General features: G+C 40.8%; 1 protein-coding gene across 8 annotated transcripts in view; it reads right to left on the bottom strand.

The window, feature by feature from the left end:
* Positions 1–21,889, bottom strand: part of enpp6 (ectonucleotide pyrophosphatase/phosphodiesterase 6) — a 162,379-nt gene that overhangs the window by 14,868 nt on the left and 125,622 nt on the right. For 5 of the 8 annotated variants that reach the window (XM_047353452.1, XM_047353455.1, XM_047353456.1 and 2 more), the window contains one exon: positions 21,373–21,726. The exons of 2 other annotated variants lie outside the window; for them this stretch is intronic. In XM_047353452.1, coding sequence (XP_047209408.1) covers positions 21,632–21,726 — 95 coding nt within the window. In that variant the 3' untranslated portion in view covers positions 21,373–21,631. Of the gene's footprint in view, positions 1–21,372; positions 21,727–21,889 lie in introns of those variants that run through there. One more of the 8 variants, XM_047353454.1, reaches the window with a different exon arrangement.

Below are 21,889 nucleotides of genomic sequence, written 5' to 3'. Positions count from 1 at the left end.
TTGAATTAAAGCAGACAACTTGTGTATTGTCTCAGACAGTCTTCACACCAACTGTAGTCAAAAGTAATCAAGAGGAAAATAGCACTTTCATAGCTATAAGTCTGGAGCATTGTCTGACAATACACATCCACTGTTTAATGAATTAACGCGTCTGCGCTGTTGCTGAGGTGTCTCGGGGGGTATGGCCAAGGGGCGTAACTAAGCGCGCTGAAGGTGGAGCAGTCAGTCATCCCTGGTTCTATCGAGAGATACAGCGCAATCTTTACTGGGAGATCGGCTTCAAATCAGGTAGCTAAAAGTTTATTTTTAACCAGTTACACTGAAATATTTTTAGAACACTTGTAAGGAGAAGCTGAAAAAAAAATGTCGGAAAATATTTCAGAAAACGAAGAAGGTGAACATTCTGCTTCTATCGAAAGATACAACGCAATCTTCAGTAGTAAGTATTCATCTTTAAGAATTATTTAAGTGCTTGTGAATGCTCGTTGGATAATAATAATGTTTAACTTATATTCTTTGGAACCCACGAGTGATGAGCTGGATGGTATCGTTTTTACACAGTCTGACTATGGTAATTATTAACTGCAACAACAACATCTAGTTTAGTCAACTGGTGAATGCTATTTTGTGATTTAAAAAATAAATGAGATAAATTCTACTTACAGATTTAACAAGAGACATATTCCTGAACGTTGGAGAGGTCAGCGTTTGTAACCGTCTGCCTCCGAAAAAAATCAAAGTTGAGACGGAAACTTGTCTTTAAAAAAGACAATCCGATCCCAGCTAAACATGAAATAGAGGGCGAAGCCATTCATGTACCACAGTCACCTGACCGTGCGCCGGAAAAATTAACAGCTCCAGAAGAGGAGAGTAAGTAGAAAAAAAAATATATATATATATATATATATATATATTTCTAAGCATATGTTTTCACAAGTCTATGCGATATTGCAGACTTGTTTTAACCCCTGATAAAATATTTTACAGATATATCGAATGATTTAATCCAGAACCCAAGCCTGGATAACATTCAGCAGAACTGTAGCAGTTCAGTGCAGGAAGAGTTGGAACCGCCCGGAACCGTTCAAATACCCCGTGTACGGAGTAAGTTATAGTTATATTAAAATCTTCACATAAACAAGATTTTTTTTTTTTCAAAAGACCTGCATTGTAAGGTAACTTTATTTTGTTTCACAGAATATCTTAAATTGAGGAAAAGACGGCGACTCTGTGCTCTTTATACCAGGGCGAGGCTTGTTAGAGGTTTATTGAATGGTAAGTATAATTCTTCTTATACTCATTTACCTACTGAATTAATTCGCATATTTCATTAATTTATTTTTTTCTTTATCTTTCCAGAGGCAACGTTGATGGTGGAGCAGATTTCATCGAGACCTGGACAGCAACAGTGCAGACAGAGAGTTTCTCTATCCTTACGTGACCGTTGTAATAAAGAATCATGTTTAACGCTTCTGGCTACATGTCAGACATTGTTAGTGAAACATTGCGCTGATATCAAGGTAATTTAAACTGATCCCTGGGTCTTCTTCTTCTTCTTCTGGTGTTAATATGGAAAGCCAGATCACACATGCGCTGAATGAGATAAGGAATGTTGTTGCTCATCTTAATGAAATTCCTGTTAATGCTGATGTAGCAGATAACATCGGGTTAAATGCATCTCCTGCTAACAGTGAAAATGTAATAAATCAACATCTGTACGGTGACTTTTTTAGCTCATTAGAACAGACTGTTGAAGATTTAATTAGAACACCATCTCCATCCGGCCTTCAGCAAAATAAATCAGCTGAATTACAAATTCCTTCAACGTCACACGCCGCTGATCATACTGGGCAGCATGGCGGTAATTTCAATCCAGAGGTTGCAGTCAACCCTGATCAGATTGAGGGAGATCCTCCTGTGACTGTTGAACGTGAACGTTTTAATAACATTGAAATAAGGAGACCTTTTACCATCCCACCTCCCTGCCCTGGTCATGTTCCTGATCTTGCTACAATCTATATAAACATCATGCATATTCTCACTGAATTAGCCGATACTGCAAGATCGTTAGCCAGACGTAACGATGTTGTGCAGCTAGAATTAGTCGGGGAAAATCTGAACCGTAACGTCACGTTTACCATTAACGACGATGGGAATATGATTCTGCCTGCTTTTGAGAATTTTCTGGATGAGTTAGTACAGTCCAACGCTGAAATGCCTGCAGATAATAACCTGGAATTTGTTCTACAGGTAGTTAATGACCCTGCAGGAGGGCAAAACGTAAGGTTAAAGGAACGTTAGACTGTGAACTGATTAATAAGAAAAAGCGTCACCTGTATATTGTAGATAATACCGGTAATCAGTTATGGTTTGCCATAAGTCTTGCACACGTCTCTGACTCTAACCTTACTGATAATCAGGCTTTAGAGCTGGGGAGGGAGTGGCAACACAGGGCTGGTTTAGATGATCAGACAGCAGTAACTTTCAGCGACATTGGTAAATTTGAAAACATTCTAAAGAGAAAAACTGTAGTGTTTCACAGAACCGTTACAGACTCTGCAGCTCTGTGTAAATTTGAGACCAGTTTCCCTGATCGATCAAACCCTCTCTTTCTGCTGTTATTTCAAGGTCACTACTATGGGATAAAAAATCTCAAGGGTTTTATAGGATCGAGATACATCTGTGCATATTGTTATGGGAGCTATGAAAAGCCAGACACACACCATTGTGAAGGCTATTGTCCGATGTGTCACTCATACCAGTGTATGCGTGAAATTAACAAACCTGTCGCCTGTGCAGGTTGTCACAGAATCTGTCGTAACTCTTCTTGTGTCAGTAGACACAGGGAACCTCGCAAAAGACCAATGCTGACAGGCCCATGAGTGACTGTGAGTTGGTAAAACTGTGCAAGGTGTGCAAAAGGATATACGTTATTCCAATCAGCAAGCAGGATAAACCACACGTGTGTAATGTAAAATGCCTTATTTGTGGTGAGAATATACCTCCTGATTTAGATGTGACGTGCGATTGTCATCTGTGTTACATTCAAACCGCCCAAGCCTGTAATCAGTTAGATGATAAACTGTTTTTTTATGATTTTGAATGCTTCCTTGACGAGAACGGTGTCCACATCCCCTATCTGGTCTGTGTTAAAACGCTGAAAGGTGAGGAATGGCATGCTTATGGATTGAATTGCACCCAAAAATTACTTCTCCATTTCAGGAGACCGATGTACAGAGGCTTTACCTTAATAGCTCATAACGCACGTGGGTATGATAGCTACCTGATTATCACAGCTATGCTGCAGTTAGGCATTAAACCTCATCTCATCATGCAGGGAAGTAAAGTTCTCTGTTTAACCGACCCTGATTACAGGTTAAAATACATTGATAGCCTGTCCTTCATGTGTATGAAGCTTAGTGCGATGCCGAAAGCATTAGGTTTTAGTGATAAGACCAAAGGTTTTTTCCCCCACCTATTCTCGTCTGAGCAACATCTCCAGTATGTGGGGTCTTTTCCTCTTCCATCCTCCTACGCTGTAGAACGCATGAGTCTTCAAGAACAACAGGTGTTTAGCAGCTGGTATAGAGAAGCGAGCAAAGAGGTCTTTGACTTTAAGAAAGAAGCTATTCGTTATTGTAAAAATGATGTGGACATTCTTTATCAAGGTTGTGTTAAATTCAGGGATGAGTTCTTTAAGGAGACAAGTGTGGATCCGCTTAAATGCGTCACGATAGCCTCAGCCTGCATGAAGGTTTTTGTAACCAATTTCCTTCCTCCTAAAACCTTGGCCATCCCCTCACCTCTGGACTACAGGCGTAGTAGTAAGACATTTTCCAGCACGTCCATTCAATGGCTTGGCTGGATTTCAGACAGCAGAAAAATTGACATCGAACATGCATTAAACATGGGGGAAAAGAAAATTGGTCCATATTCTGTGGATGGGTATGCAGAGATTAACGGTGTCAAAGTTGCGTTTGAATTTTACGGCTGTTTTTTCCACGGCTGTAAAAAGTGTTAGATGCCTCATGACAAGTGTCCGTTGAGAGGGGTCGCATTTGAACAGTTTTACGCAGCCACAGAAGCAAGGTGCTCCAAACTGTGTACGGTCTTCGTCTCGAGGTTATCTGGGAGCATGAATGGACTGAAATGAAAAAATCAGACCCAGGGTGATCAGCTTTCTTGAGAAAGTTAATGCACCCGAACCGCTATCACCCCGAGATGCTCTGTATGGTGGACGCACCTGTCCTATGAGGTTGAGGTACACAGCGGGGGCAGGTGAAACTGTACACTATGTGGATTACACATCTCTGTACCCCTATGTAAATGCTAGCTGCGTCTTTCCCCTCGGGCACCCCACCATCATTTAGAAAGATTTTGATGACCCCAGCAGCTACTTTGGCCTCATCAGAGCTGTGGTCTACCCCCCACGAGGGCTCTTTTTCCCTGTTTTGCCTTACAGAACATCCCATGGTAAACTGGTGTTTACTCTCTGCCGCACATGTGCTGAAATAAATAACCAGTCAGGTCCCTGCAGGCATAATGATGAGGACAAAGCTCTGACGGGTGTGTGGGTGAGTGTAGAGGTTTGTAAAGCGCTGCAGTGTGGTTATCGCCTTGCTAAAATCACTGAAGTTTGGCATTTTGAGAAGACCAGCGACACAATCTTTAAAGGTTACATTCGTTGCTTTTTAAAGGGTAAGCAGGAGGCTTCAGGCTAGCCTTCTGAAGCGGTGGATGAGGAGAGCAGGTCAAAGTATGTAGCAGACTACAAACTCCCCCAGGGTATCCAATTAGACGCAGGCAAAATCGAGGTGAACCCTGCCAAAAGACAGGTAGCGAAACTGTGCTTAAACAGCTTTTGGGGAAAGTTTGCGCAGCGAAGTAATCTGTCCCAGACCACAGTCATCACTAACCCTGATGAGTTTTTCAGCTTCATGTTCTCGAGTAAATACAGGGTTAGCTATTTCCATTTCTTCAACCCTGAAATGTGTGTAGTGCAGTGGAACTACAGCAAACGTGTCATCTCCCCCCCAAGCAAGGTAAACAATGTATTTATTGCAGCATTCACAACCGCTTATGCGCGTTTAAAACTTCCCAGCAGCATGGAGCAATTGCAGGATAGATTAATTTATATTGACATGGACAGTTTGATTTATGTGACAAAAAGTGGTGAAACTCCTTTGGAGCTTGGAAATTATCTGGGGGATCTAACAGACGAGCTCGTGGGAGACAGCATTTCGGAGTTTGCATCAACAGGACCCAAGAGTTATGCATATCAAACCAAAAACCAGAAAAAGCTAGTGATACGTGCTAAGGGTATCACTCAGACACATGAATGCAGCGAGAGGGTCAATTTGGACAGCATCAAAGGGCTGGTCCAGGGCTACTTACAGGGGTCAACTGAGGGTGTCATTGAAATCCCTCAGCACACGATCAGGAGGGATAAAAATAGATTCCTCTTAAGAAATGCTGCATTTGTTAAAAGGTTTCGGTTGGTGTATGACAAGAGATGCCTTTTTTCTGACGGGACAACTCTGCCTTTCGGTTATTAGAGCATAAGAAGAAGAAGAAGAAAGATAAAATAAAAATGTTGCAATCTGCCAATTTACAGGAGGTTGATTTTGATCCTAGATTTAGAGCACCTTTCTCATGTATGATAATAGGACCCAGTGGTTGTGGAAAAACCTTTTTTGTAAAAAGTGTTTTGCAGAACTGTAAACATGTCATGGATGTTGTTCCAGAAAATATTGTGTGGATTTACACATCTTTTCAGCCGATGTATGCTGAATTGCAGAAGATGAATAAAAATATAAAATTTGTGGAAGGATTGCCTCATTCTTTTGAAGATGAAAACTTGTTTCCTCCTGATCAGAATCATCTGATTATTCTAGACGATGTTATTGCTCAAGCCTCAGATGATGAAAACGTGATGAAGGCCTTTACCCAGTTTCGTCACCATCGTAATATGAGTGTTATGATGTTGACTCAGAATGTTTTTCATCAGGGAAAGTTCAGTCGCACTATTAGTTTGAACTGTAATTATATGGTGTTGTTTAAGAACCCGAGAGATAAACTCCAGCTGAATATACTGGCCCGTCAAATGTTTCCATCTCAAAAGGGTCTCTTCTTGGAGAGTTTTGAAGATGCGACGAGAGAAGCTCATGGTTATTTAATCATCGATTTTACGCCTACCTGCCCAGAACATTTCAGATTGAGAACAGGCATACTTCCTCACCAGTGGCCTGCTGTGTACGTGCCCAAAACAAAGTAAGTCATCATGTCTGCACGTATAAAAAGGAATGTACCATTATTCAGAGCCTTGTTTGAGGCCACCCCGCAGAAGCACAAAGATATTCTTGCACACTGCTCTCCCGACTTTCTTCAGGCTCTGTGTGAGATTGCTCTGAATATCCTAAAAGGTAACATTAAACTATCTCCATCTCAACACCGGAAATTGAAGAAGCAAAGAAAAATCATCAGATTGTTGGGTGATAAAAGAACAATAAAAACTAAACAGCTGGCTCTCAAAAAGCAACGAGGTGGTTTTATTCTCCCCATCTTAACGGCTCTTGCTCCCTTGATCGGTGATCTAGTGGGTGGAATCATCAGGAGATAATGTCTCTCAGAACATCGCAGAAGATGTTTCTCATTTCCCCTCATCAATTCAAGCGTCTGACCCAGTCAGACACGTCCATCAGACAGACGGCGGAGGAGAATTTGGATGCTGAAATGAGAGCGATAATAAATGAGCCCGGTTTGACTTCTTATAGAAAAAATCAAGAAATATGATGCACTTTTCCAGAGGTATCTGACTCTACTCAAGCAAGGTATGAAAGAAGAACAGCGTGACACAGAGGTTCCTGAACAAACATGAGCGGTCCCAAGAAAAACAAGGCCCAGGGCAGGACGAGGCCCCTAAGGATCAGGTTGTTACGGATGTACTGAAAAGCCTACCGAAGCATAACCTCAAAAATGCTGAGTACATTTTGATGAAATTATCCGAAAGAAGTGAGAGTTGGACTTCGCGAGGTGAATTTGTATATAAAGGGAATGTTGTAAAGGGGTCCCACATGATTGACTTGTTGAAAAATCTCATCCTTCCGTTTAAAAAATCTGGAGCATGGCTACCCCAAGGGTGGTCAGACTTTCTACATACCTTGTCAGAGGTAAACATCCCCATATCTTCAGTCATTAACCCTTATGCTTGTGAAGAATATAGACAGTTCAAAACAGGGGGTACACCACCCAGCATTAAGCAGAGAAGAACAACAAGAAGAAGGCAGATAACTCATTCTCCCCATTGGTCGAGATCCGAGCTGGAAGATCCAAAAAATGCTGATGGGAAGTCAAAAAAGTCTCTTCGTAAGACGACACTACCACCCCGATGGATTACATTTTCACCATAAACCGTTATAAAAAAATGAAACATGTAGCCTATTTCTTTTATTCAATAAAATATTTATTGATTATATTTTCAAGTCTAGCTTCGTTCTCTACTTCACACACTAACATATGATGTCATTACACAAATATTATATCATAAGAAAAAACAAACAATGGAAAAAAAACAAAAAACAAAAAAAGACAATTTAAATTCCATAACAATCCAGAAACATCTCCAAAGAGCATGTTCCGTGAGTATAAAATGTACAACTTTGATTAATGACACATTTCTGATATTTTTTCACAAAGTTAGATACCATTAAATCATTCTTAATCACATCTCCGGTGTATTTTGACAACACTTGCTGCATTGATAATCCACACGCTCTATGACATAGATAAAAAATGCAATGGTGACCGCACACAGTGGACAGAGTGTTTTGAAGCTGATTATTATGATACAATATTTTTGAGGATCTGTCTTCTAAAAATGTTACGATGCTTGACGGGTAAAACTCGAAATCCAGAGAGAATCCATAAGAGTCAAAAAAGCTGGATTGACCATTCTCATCCAATGTCAGCGCTAGCCAGTGTTCTCCAGGCATGTGTGAAGGATGTGTGTTCACAATAAAGTAGGCCGGCCCTGGGAATTTGTCAGCTAGTAGCGGGAGCTGGTCGCACGGCCACACACCGCAAAACAAATCTCCCAGCAGATGATGCAGTATGTTCTCAATTTCATGATTATTCATGTCTGATTAGATTAATAATAATCCACCAGCACACGCCTCTTTAAATCAATCTCTAAAATAGAATCATAACAAGCGTAGATGATCAGCGTGGTGGTATGAGGCAACGGGTTTCTGAAACGCATTTCCAGTCTTAAATTCCCACTAGAAACTGGATATAGAGCATCTGTGTCCTCGCCCGGGTTAAGATTAAATGTGAATAGAGAGTATCCTTGATTAAATTCCTGACGTGTTATACTCAGTGGAAGATCTTTTAGATGTCGTCCTGTAGCCGTAAACAAGTTGTAATACTCTCTCACTGAATGACCTTGGTTAAAATTGGGCTGGAAGGCCTTAGCTGGAATTTGTCTGCCATCCTTACACAAAGCTAAATATTCCATATCAAAATGATTAAAGTCAAACGGATTGAGATTGCGTGTTCCTGTAAAAGCGTCATGATCCAGTAATGCAATCACCACATACTTGGGAAAGATGCCTAAGAAAAGATTCTCTTGGTTGCATACCCTTGAATTTTCAGGGATGGAATATGTTTTTACATTCACACGTGAAAGTGGATACAGAGCATTTGCTTTCATTAAAGCTGAAGCGTGACCCAGTCGTACAGCTGGAGAGACAGTAACTTTTTTGAGAAAAAGAGATGCTCCTAATATCCTGAGTTTGAAAGTAGAGTCTCTTGCGGCCATGAGACAAAAGGCATCGTTGGCTCTTGTAAGTTTAATTTTGAGGTCAACAGAGTTTAAAAGAAGTCTTTCACAGAAAAATATGTCTGCATGCAGGGGGCCTAGGAGATGTTCCTCCCTGGAATTTTCCGTAAAGCCTGCTCTGTTGTTAAGACCTTGATTAGGGCCGTTAGTTGTAACAATAGAGTTCAGAGCCCCTGCAGTGTCTTTATAAAAAAGACCAGAGCTAAACTGGCTTTTTAAAGAATCCTCAGAAAAGTTTAACAATGTCTCAATCATGGCTCTGTATGGATGTGTAGCGCTGGATTGTGAAATCAATCGATCTCCGAGAGTGACGTCACACTGACTGAAGATGGTGTTTAACGGGTAGTTGATGAGCCCTACAGGTGCATCATCCGGCAGGTTTGTTCCATCCTCGTTAGTAATTTTCACTCTGAGATCTAGATACTTTTCTCCATCTCCCGGAATGAAAAACTCGATCGGGCCTCCATCGGTGATTGCTGATAAAGGCTGGATCTCAGTGTAAATTTTATCTTCAATCGATAGCTGCGTCATTGGGGCAGAAAATAAGTCCAACTCTGCCAGCGTGCACTCTGATGATTTGTTATGTAAAAGAGCCATTATTTAAATATATCAAAACATGCGGATGACTTCCTTCCTCTTTGTTTGTCAGCTCCAACTGATCTCCTTTTTCGCGTTTGTCGTTGTTTTTTAACTGTCCTTAAACGATCACCAGGGGGTCTTGTTCTGGGTCTTTTGGATAAAACCATAATTCCTGAACCTTCTTGACCTTCGGTGCATGTAGAACCACTCATTTTACTCACGGCTCTACCGATGACATCCGAAGCGATATTTGATGCAGCCGTTTTAAGATGGGGTTTTGCAAAAGCAAATCCTTTTTTAACCAGAGGGGATACGAAGCGGAATAATTTCGAAAATAATGATCCGATTCCGCGTCCGTACATGACCAGGGCCCCATAAAACCCTGGCAGATTACCGCCTGATTGACTTACATAGTAATTTACAAAGCGATTTGGATCACGTCTCAGACTTAGATGTGCCATGTTCTCTCTTGCCTGCTTGATGCAGTGTTGAAGGACCAGGGTAATATGAATGATAATCAATCAATCTTAGAGGTTATATATATCTCTGTTTATACAAATAAAATTTATCTCAGGCTACGTTGTGATATCACCGGTTTGAAGTGTAGTCTTACGATGGTCTTACCATAGACGAAATTTACAGGAACATTTTGGTCCGATTTAATTTCTATATGGATATTTTCAATATGTCTTCTGGAAACTGGAAGGTAGTGGGCAGGGTTAAACGTCAGAGTAACCCTGAAGTCGCCTTGTACTTTGACGGTCCGCAGTAAAGGCGCAAAAGTGTCGCCTACTATTTGCGGGCTGACATCGTCGCTGTAACAGTATAGGTGATAGAAACCAGCCTTTATATCTGCCGGAAAAGGAGCCAGTTTTGGTTCAGATACATGAATCCATTCCCCTGGTTTCATGTAAGCCAGAGTGTTGAAGAAGCGTATTTCATACGGACCGCTTGCTTGAAATGCAAATCTCTTTTGAACTTTGCTGAATTTAATGCGGATACCCGAGTTCATTTTTTTGAAAAACAGTTCCATCTCTGTCTCGAGTTGAATAACGCTGTTATAGTAGCCACTTCTGATCCTTTGCATATTGATCTCCACATCGCCAACCTTCCTCCATTCAAAGTAGGCATCATAATCCGGTAAATTATGCCATGTATGAGGGTATGAAATCTCTGCTAATGCAACCATCCATTGGCCTTCTAAATCAATATGTTGAGCTAAATTTACACGGAAACTCGAACTGGTATTATTTTTAAACACTTCCATGCTAGCGTTAGAGGGAAGGGTAATGTAAAAACCGTCATCCTCTGCCTTGCGTTCCATGATGCTGTATGAATCATTAGGTTTTAGTACACACCTATTTTATACGTTTCGTAGTTCATCAAACTTGATCCAACTGTTGAATTTCTCAGGCCAATTTTTCCAGCGTACAAAAACCTGTTTGACACCCTTGACGGTGCGTTGATTTAATATTTTCTCCACTTGATACATCTTGTCCTTAAATATTTTTACTTTTTGAAGTTCCTCAGCGTAAAAAGAACCCTCAATAGGTTCTCCATCCAAATCTTTGAGTTTGTATACAGGAGGAGATCGGGGTATCCGCTCATACACTGTAAACACTTCATCCGTAAAACTCTGTTTGTATTTTTTGTCAAACACTCCACGTACCTTGGATATTCTGACAAGATCCCCCTGTTTAAACATTGTCACTGAGTCCCTGCAATATCTGTTGGAGGTAACATCGTACAGATTCTGAAACACTTGAAAGGCATTTTCTGAGGTCACTTCCATTGGGCCCATCTTAATGCTGGTGTGGTAGCTGTGGTTGTAGCTTCTAGTTAAATTTTGCAGGACGTCAATGTACCGCCGGGTGTTGTTAGCAGTAAAATATCTCCACATCCTTGTTTTTAACGTACGGTTAAACCTCTCAACCACAGAGGCTTTTGCTTCACTTGCTGTGGCAAAATGTTCAATACCGTGTTTCTCCATTAGAAGCTTAAATTTCTTGTTAAAAAATTCTCTCCCTGCATCAGTCTGAAGTTTTTTTGGGACCTGACTTTCTTTAAAAACTGATTCAAAAGCCTTTAGCACCTCTGCAGCAGTTTTCCTCTTCAAAACACGTACATACGCCCTCTTTGAAAAGATGTCAATGACTGTTAATAAATAATTGTAACCGTCATTTTCCTTGGCCAGAGCTTGCATGTCACAGAGATCGGCTTGGAACTGTCTCAATGGTCTGGTGACAAAAACTGTTTCTCGGGAACTTTATTCTTGCAGGTTTATGTAGAGTATAGGTATCTTCTCCCGATAAAAAATCTTTAACTTTTTCAACCGCTACCTTCTTCCCCGTTTCATCTTGTATAACCCTCCTCAACCTTTCTAAACCCCCTAAACTTCCAGGATTTGATGGGTTGTAATATACATTTTTCATGATCCTTCTTTCAGACATCCCAGTTTTATGCTCACTCTGATGACTACTTGTTAAATAATGAATAAAACAAACACCTGAGGGTATATTTATACTTCTTTTTTTATTTTATACCCGTATTTAATAGAAAAACTGAAAAAAAAAACACATTCAGATAATAAAGATCAATTCAAACATTGCAATCTTTAAAAAAAAAAAAAAACTGTTATATATGTATACCAGTAGAAAGCTGAGAGAGAATACAGAAAAGACAAAACAAGTCATCAATCATCTGAGATCGGATCGTAGCACTCTGAGACAGAGTTAAGCTGCTTGAGACAATCATTACCGCTCATCGTATCGTACATATCAGTGATTGCACTATGGAAGCCTTGTACCGATTTCAGTTCATATAAAACCGTCTCTGCAATCGTTTTCACTCTGAAGTCATCTGCTTGTATGCGTCGAAGTGTCAGAAGTTTCTGAATAGCAGGAAGGAGCTTGGGGTTTACGCGTCGTCGCACGATGCGTTGAAAGTTGACTTGGTAATACTCCTCCTCCAATATCTCCAGGCACTGATGCTGTCGTTGGCTCGGGTGGTTCGTAATGCACCCATAACAGGTTTCTTTGACATAGTTCAAACAGGTTATGTTGAATAAATGAAGTATTGCTGTTTTCACAGTATTGATGAGAGCGCTTGAGATCCAGCCGTCAATTTCATCACCCTGATTACTCTCCTCCTCCTCTGGTGAAGGCTGAGGGGCAGGTATCGGGTCTGGAGTTGGTGGGGAGGGGGAGTAGCTGATGGTTGCCTTGTCCTCCACGATCACCCTCTTGTCTTCAGGTTGGATATCTGTGTGTACAGACTCAGCCACGCATAGTGGTGAATAGAGGCCGGGTGAAGGCGGATGATATGATCTGAGGTTGTATCCTGTCGGTGTCCCTGAACTGAATAGGGACTCAAAGAGCTGCGACGATGAGGCGGCTGGTGAGTAGAGGTCTGGAGAAAGTGGATGATATGGCCCGGTGTTGAAGCTTTTATCATGATCAGGGGAGAAGACGGTCTCTTCTTGCTGGCTGTAGAGGTCCCAGTATGGTGTTTTTCCGTACGCTCCATACATTCTCAAGGTCTGCCGCCCGCCGTTATGAAGAAGAAGAGTCTGTGAGCTCGCAGTTAGACCCTGATATATAGCGCAAGAAGGTGGGAGGGTCCTCAAGAAGGGGAGTGGGTCCTCAAAAGAGGGTGGGCTTTAGATCCACAGCAGGGAACGTCAGGATTCTTTTCACTGACATAACATCAATCCAGCAGCGTGAGTTTTCGAAAAGGTTGGAAAGACGCTGTCCAATTTCATTCATCTTCTCAACCCAAGCATCATACGGTAGAGCCAGCACAGTCTTGAATACACCGCAGTTCTGATTGAATGCCTCCAACACAAACAGATCTGAGGGGGTCGTCTGGTTATTCTTGCGTTTGCTTGCCTGAAAAGACCAGCGGCCATTTGCTGTGGTTTTTGACCCCCACACTGCACTAAAGAGAGGTTCTCTCGCAGCTATTTCAACATCGGAAGGACACATTCTCATCCTTTTTGCTGGTCGAGGAGAGCTTTCATCTTCATCCTCTCTTTCGTACACTGAGACTGATTCAGGGTTATCGTTAAGGTGTGGGATTGCCAGCCGTAACACAGCCCAGTCGTTTTGGGTGAGAGTACACAGAGCCAATGATCCATTAAATACCTCGTCTTGATCCAATTGATACAGGCAGAGCTCTCCTATTTCGTACATGAAAATATACCCCCAGCTACCGCTCAGTCCATATGGTTCCAAAGACCCCTCTTCCTGCAGAGTGTCGAACGGAGGCCTTTGTACCTTGCATAGGTAATATGTTGATTTCTTCGGGGCATCCATTTCACGGCGCGTATGCCTGTAGATGGTTACTGGGGTTTCACACAGAAGAGATGTACGTCTTAGCTGACCTGAGGCCTGTTTTTCATCCATTGTTGTTGGTGAAGTTGAATCATCATCTGCAGAGTATGTTATGATAGGAATTCCGATAGGTATCTCAGACGAGGAAATAGATGATGTAGATGGTTGTTCATCATCTTGGCACATCTTGCTTTTCTCCCCGGTTTAATGAAAAACTCTCTTAACTCTAACCATTGTTCAACAAGCGTTCTTTTCCAGCGAATGCTGCAGGTAAATTGTTGCGTTTTCCGCTAGTATTTAAAACAAACAATGAAGAACGCCCCTCTGTTTTTTAATTTGTTGATTCTAGATTCGCCCCCTAATGACAAAATCCTATTAGCGCGCTTAGTTACGCCCCTTGGCCATACCCCCCGAGACACCTCAGCAACAGCGCAGATGCGTTAATTCATTAAACAGTGGATGTGTATTGTCAGACAATGCTCCAGACTTATAGCCAGGAAAGTGTCATTTTCCTCTTAATTACTTTGTGAGTACAGTTGGTGTGAAGACTGTCTGAGACAATACACAAGAAACACCTGTGGATGTTTAGAGGTCTGCCCATCTATTCATTAAACAGTGGATGTGTATTGTCAGACAATGCTCCAGACTTATAGCCATGAAAGTGCTATTTTCCTCTTGATTACTTTTGACTACAGTTGGTGTGAAGACTGTCTGAGACAGTACACAAGTTGTCTGCTTTAATTCAATAAACAGTGACATGTCTGAGGATTTTATAACCTTTATTTTTTATTTTTTCAGTTTCTTGTTACGTTTTACATAGACATACTGGTTACAACCTCTGGCTCCCACGTGGAATGAGGAGAAAACTGTTTTCTCTAAATCATCAATAACTATTGCTCTAAGATGAAAAGAAGAAAAGCTTAAGGTAACTAAAATTATCATCCATTTTACCAAATGGAGTCTCTCATGATTCCAAACAAAGTCTTTTAGCTGTAGAATCCATTTCTAATTTGGAAACAGGATGCTGAGCACTCATAAAAAATTTTTTCAGTTCATTGGTTTCTCTGTTTTAGATCATCTCTACAACAGAAGCCAATTCATCCTTCTTTTCTAAATAGCATCTAAATAACCCCCTGTGTTAAGACAAAATGAATTTACAATCTGTCAGGTTCTCTCTTCTAATCAGAATTTTGTGTGATGTGCTTGCATTAAATTGAGTGACCTTTTAAAGTGAAAAAACTACATGTTTTGTTTTTAGATGTAAAAAACATCTAAAAACATACAACTAGAAAGAGTCGCTTCCTTGTAATGACAACGTCCGGTTAATGACAACATCCGATTAATGATGATATCCGGCTAATGACAACATCCGATTAATGATGATATCCGGCTAATGACAACATCCGATTAATGATGATATCCGGTTACGTCACAGGAAGACCCAGCCACCGGAAGTCCCGCCCTAGGATGTCCCAGCCACCGGAAGTCCCGCCCACCTGTCAAAATTTTCACACCTCGTTTGATTGAAGGATGTCCTTAATGTCTCTCACGATCACCTGTCCTTGCTTTTAAAGGAGTTCGAGCGCTACTTCCCAACCACAAAAGACCCACGAACTAGCAAGGAACGGAACCACGACCCATTTGTCAACAAACCAGGTGAATCTAACAGGTCTGTACAAGAAAAAGATCAGCTGCTAGAGATCGCAAATGATGGGAGCCTTAAAAGTATGTTTGAGGCAGCAACTCTGCCGGTGTTCTGGATTAAAGTCATGGCAGAATACCCTGAGATCGCCACAACAGCACTGAAAACCCTTTGGCCATTTCTGACATCCTATCTGTGTGAAGCGGGGTTTTCTGTAGTGACAGCAACCAAAACAAAACAATGGAGTAGACTGGGCATAAGCAACACACTTCGGGTATCATTGTCTCCCATCACTCCCAGATGGGACCGCCTCCTTGCAGAGAAGCAAGCTCAGGGCTCCCATTGATTTTGTCGATATCGTGAGTAAAAACTTTCATGAAAATAAAATGTTCTTTATATTCGTTTTTGTGGCATATCTGTATCTTATTTTGAATGGATGTTTAAACATTACCATAGCGACCAGAGTCAGCGAGCGTTAGGGCAGTGGTAGAGAGGAGAGGAGTAGAGTTTGTGAGTCTCAGAGAGCACACCAACATGACGGTTCAACCCCCCCACACCCCGGGCCGCAGTAAAATTGTCAAGCGTTGAACGTGATATAAAGGTTGGGGACCACTGCTTTTAAGTACTCAGCTCTAAATTAAACCAAGGAGCTAGCCTCCTATGAATAATTACCTTCTTTTTCAAGGGGTCTGCATTGTCTAATGCACCACACAATGATGAAGTAACACTATGAACAAGAGAATCAATTTGTGAAGGGGAAGAAACAAAATTATTGCCCTCCACTGTGTTTTTCAGTGATAATGAGATAATTAAAAGTTGAACAGATTCTTTAAAGGTTGTTACAGCGTTGTCTGATAATGATTTACTATAATGAAATTTTCTTTTAGGTGTGGAGTACTCCGTTAAATTAAACTCAAAGGTTATTAAAAATGGTCAGACAGGACAGGGTTATGAGGAAATATTGTTATTTCTTTAAACTCAATGCCATATGTCAGCACAAATGCTTTTAAAACCAAACTCAGTTTAGATGCACTTTTGGTTATACTAGGTGTCTCAGAACAATCTATCACATTGAAAAAGTCAGAACAATGCCTTCTGTCATTTGGACTCCGCTGTGCAAAAAAACCCTCATCTTGTTGCTCAGGAAAAAGAAGGACGTTCCAACTTTTAAGTCCTGAATCACTGCACTAACCAACATCCTGCATCTGGAGAACATTTGGTATATACTCAATGACGAACTGGAGGAGTTTGAGTTAATCTAGAACCCAGTGATCTCATGTGTGGAAGAGAAGACCAGCTAGATTTGCTTAACGAACAGTCATCCTACATCATCCAGGTGGCACCACTGTGAGGGGTGGGGTAGGGGGAACGGGAAAGATGGTTTTTATCTTATTTTATTCCGTATGTCCTTGTCTTGGTTTTGATTTTATTTGCTGGTTTGTATTGTTCTATGCTTGTTCATAAAATGTGAAAGGTTGTTTTTTTCATCTCAATTTTTGTATTACTCTACTGGGACCTTTCAATAAAAAATATTTGAAGAGAGAATGGCTTAGGTTATCCTGAGCTATCTCTGTAGTTATGCTGCTATAGGCTTAGACTGCTGGAGGACATAATGACCACTTTCACCCTTTCTTCGCTACATTCTCACAGGTTAGGTAAGGTAAGTTTATTTATATAGCGCTTTTCAGTAACAAGACATTCAAAGCGCTGTACATGAGGAAGGACAATTACAATCACAAAGAAAATAAACACAGATGCAGACACAGAAAAACAAATCAAATGACACTGATAATCCTTGGGAGTAATAATAATTAATAATCCTTACGGGTTTACTTGTAGAAATTGGTTCCAAGCCACTCTTAATAATAAAACATCTTATGCTAAAAGACGATGATAATATTGATAGTCTCATCCTTCCACTGAATTCTAACTAGGGAAGCTGAGTCACTGATACAAAACAGCTTTAATCCACATTTTCAGGTGCTAATAATAGATTGCTTTTACTGGTACTGAAGTTGAACTAAGTAATAACAGTCCATTGTAGTCTAATTAAGAAAGCTGGGTCATTGGTGTAAGAGCAGCTATAGTCCAAATTACTAATAATATTTGGTTTTCACTGGTAATCCTTCTGATAAAACTAAAGATCAATGAAAAAGTAATGAAATCATGCAATTAGGGGCAGGGCTAAGCAACACACAAGCAGAAACGATTTTGCAAGAGTGTGGTGGAATCCTGGGGGTGCTAATATATAACTATGAGTGTGTGTGCAAGAATTAGACTGTCAACACATATAGAGCGCTATTGTCCTTGAGGAGAGAGATGGAAGTTTTCTCAATCGGCCGCAAAGTCTTATCTGGGTCACAGCTGTTCGGGGGTGCTGGGAAAGATCGCCATGTTTACATGACATCCAGGACATATTTTGTCGATAGCCACTTAGCAGAAGTTGCCAAGGCCACGATGGGGCACCAGATTTAGAAAAACAATAAATGTTCTGGTTCAAGCAGTTGTGTGGATTTCCAACCACTTTAAGAGTTTTTACTGTTATCTCTCAATTGCAAATCCAAATATCCAAATTTCTGGGACTTTCTGCAGTTCTGGAGCGAACAACCTTCTCCATGATTAAATCCTTTCACCTCTGAGTCCAAAAGCCGCTTCCAGGCTACAATTCTGTTCAAGAACTGTATCCAGCTTGCGGGTTAGCTCTCTTAATAATTCAGTCTGAGCATTGATCGCTCTGCAGATTCCATCCAGCATCGCAGGCAACTTTGGATTGCTTTGAACAGCTGCCCATGTTTTCCTACTCGATAAGTCAGGTAACCACCGGCTCTAAAAAGCAGAAATTCTGTTATCAAAACTCCAAATATATAAACGTCTTCTGCGTCCTCAACCGACATTGTAGTCAAGCACACAATCTTCCACTGTTGCCAGGAATCCATTGTGTATCCAGAGAAGAACGTCCCGTCTGGACAAGAAGGTTCTCCTTTACCCTGTCTTCCCGTGGAAAAAGATTTGATCAATTACGTTGAGAGACCAGCTGACCAAATCCATAATTTGCAAGTTTGGAAGATATGTAAAGTGAGGCTCTGAGAAAAATACAGACAAAAGCAGATGCAGAAGCAGGCAAGAGGGAGGAAGAGAAAACGCGTGCGTCCTCCACCGAGAGCAGAGCAAGAAGGATTAGTACTTCTGTGTTTTCTCAAATCCCCAGTCGGTCGTGGCAGATGGCCGCTCACACTGAGCCTGGTTCTGGTTCTGCTGGAGGTTTCTTCCTGTTAAAAGGGAGTTTTTCCTCTCTACTGTCGCTACATGCATGCTCAGTATGAGGGATTGCTGCAAAATCAAATCCTGTGACTGTCCACTGTCTCTACATGCTCATCCAGGAGGAGTGAATGCTGCAAGTCACTGACTGGATGTAATCTGCTGGGTTTCCTTAGATAGAAAAACCTTTAACCAATTTGAATAAATAACTAAATCTGACTGAACTGTTCAATGGTTAGGATTAATTGGAATGAATGAACCTGACTTGAAATCTGTATGATTTGATTGAATTGACTTTGTAAAGTGCCTTGAGACAACATGTGTTATGAATTGAGGTGACTGTGGCTCAGTAGGAAGAGTAGTCGTCTTGCAATCAGAAGGTTGTGGGTTCAAATCCAGTTTCCTCCTGCCATATGTTGATGTGCCCCTGGGCAAGGCACTTAACCTCAAGTTGCCTACTGATCAGTGTATCAGTGTATGAAAGTGTTAGTGAGTGCAATTGGTTGAATGTGGCTCTAGTGTAAAGTGCTCTGTATGACTGGAAAAGCGCTATATAAGTCCATTTAATTGGCGCTATACAAATAAAACTGAATTTAATAATTCTAATAGTTGTGTTAGGTACAAAGCAGGCCCTGTGTGCGATGGCTAGCTCCTAGGTAATTTTCTTTTATGTGATGTCCTGAAGAGTTTAAGTACTTCACATAGTGTGTATGGTAACAGTCTTCCTAATAGAAACATGGGAGACATATTCACGTCTTCACAGTGATCTGCATTGAGCTATAATTGAGCTCAATGCAGCAGTTAGACATTTAATGTATACACATTGTAGAACTTAACAAGTACAAGCCAACAAACGTTTTATTTTCAGTCATGTTTGAGTCGCTGATGTCATTCAAGATGTTGTTGGTTTGCTGTAATTTACTAAGAAATCCCTCATGGTGCGTAGACAAAGTCTCACATATAACATTTTAGATAGCGTTGTGTCTGCCACACCACAGTTGCCATGGTTATTTGGACATGTGGTGGGTGCCTTCCGGTTATTTATACTACCGGCTTAATTATACTGGCTGCAGAAACGACGTTTCTGAAGTTTACCATTCCAAAGAAGTTTACCTGGGTTCACACGGCCAAACTTCGTTCTTGTGGAAACATTTCGTCAAGCCTCAGTAATTATTAATTGCCTTTCAGGATTAATAAAGTATTTTTGAATTTGAATTTGTAACCGCAACCTCAAAATCAATGTGTACACTCACATCTGCCATGATGCAGTTACCGAGGCTGTACTGCTCAATGAAATGTTTCTGCAAGAAGGAAAGCTATGCAGGTCCTTCAACACGGGTTGCCAAGTTACTAGCTTGGGAGCTCACGCTTGCTGATAGTGCAATGACTTGGTGGTGCACAGATGAGTGAGTAAAAGAAGATGGCTTCATCTAAAATACGTAAAGTGGACTATGAAAATCACACATTTAAAGATGAATGGACAGAAGCATACGGTCTCTTAATTCAATTCAGTTTTATTTATATAGCGCCAATTCACAACACATGTCGTCTCAAGGCTCTTCACAACAGTCAGGTTCATACATTCCAATTAATCCTAACAATTGAACAGTGCAGTCGGAGTTAGCTTTTTATTCAAATTGGATAAAAAGTTTTTCTATCTAAGGAAACCCAGCAGATTGCATCCAGTCAGTGACTTGCAGCATTCCCTCGTCAGCACAACTCCTCTTACAGCACAACAGTGAGCATACGAGTGTTCACTGTGAGTACAGTGGAGTTTGGGAAAACACAAAAAGCCTTTCACTGACTGGGAAATGATCAAAGAGTGCATGGAAGCTGTGGCAGAAACACTTTAAGATGAAAAAGAAGAAAAACAACTTGTGGACAATGTTAAGCAAATTGCCATGCCGTTCACTAGCATAAAGAGCAGCATTATACCAAATTGCACAGACCCAGCTCGACTGAGCCATTCAAAGTGTGTTTAATATTGGTACTTAAGTTGGATTGCCCTTTTTGTTTAGCATATTCAGTTTTCCAATTCAATTCAGTTTATTTATATAGCACCAATTCACAACACGTCGTCTCAAAGCACTTCACAAAAGTCCAATTAATCTTAATCATTGAACAGTGCAGTCAGATTCAGTTATTTATTCAAATTGGATAAAACGTTTTTTCTATCTAAGGAAACCCAGCAGATTGCATCCAGTCAGTGACTTGCAGCATTCACTCCTCCTGGATGAGCATGTAGAGACAGTGGACAGTCACTGGCGTTGACTTTGCAGCAATCCCTCATACTGAGCATGCATGTAGTGACAGTGGAGAGGAAAAACTCCCTTTTAACAGGAAGAAACCTCCAACAGAACCAGAACCAGGCTCAGTGTGAGCGGCCATCTGCCACGACCGACTGGAGGTTTGAGAGAACAGAGCAGAGACACAAAGAGAACAAAGAAGCACTGATCCAGGAGTCCTTTCTATGGGAAGGAAAAGTAAATGTTAATGGATGTAGCTCCTTTAGTCATTTCACCTAGAACGTTTGATTAATCTAGAATCATATGATTTCATGGGCATATGAATAATTGATCAGTAGTTAAAAAAAACTAGTGTTAATAAAATTTTAAATGAAGATGCTATTTTAATTGGGGACCTCTGCAGTAGGCCGTGTGTATGAAAGCTTCTGTAGGGCTGCCACAATATTCATACTGGAATAACTGGACAACTACTCATTGAAATACTTTGGAAAAATATTAGTTTTATTATAATAAGAAAAGTCAACACCACTAACTGAGTAGAAACTAACAATGACATGGTAGAGGTAAACAATGTAGTAAAAATATAACAGATTCCCAAATAAGCATATTTTTATAACCTTATATCACAATTCTTTTAGAGTCATATTGGATACTCCTATGACAGAACACAGTTGTTAAAGCACTATGGAAAATTAAGTGTGTTTTACAGAGGAGGCAGAGAAACACTTGGAGGCAGGTCCTAACATTGGCCCATTGCAGGTGTGGACAGGGAACCAGACTGGGTGAAGGATGACGGACAGCATGACGTCCAGGCAAGAGAGACACTTGCATGAGCTGTAAAAGGACAACAATAAAAATTGTTTTAGCTGTAAATCTTGTAATTTGTTGCTTCCCTTTTTGTTATTTACACAACATATGAATCTGAAAAGAGAGGAAAGTGAATAAGTAGAAATGCAATTATGAAATGTTCAGAAATGTAAAAATAAAAAAGAAATAT

This window comes from Girardinichthys multiradiatus, chromosome 23, assembly GCF_021462225.1.
Source record: "Girardinichthys multiradiatus isolate DD_20200921_A chromosome 23, DD_fGirMul_XY1, whole genome shotgun sequence".
Taxonomy (NCBI): domain Eukaryota; kingdom Metazoa; phylum Chordata; class Actinopteri; order Cyprinodontiformes; family Goodeidae; genus Girardinichthys; species Girardinichthys multiradiatus.
This window is presented reverse-complemented; position numbering and strand designations above follow the sequence as displayed.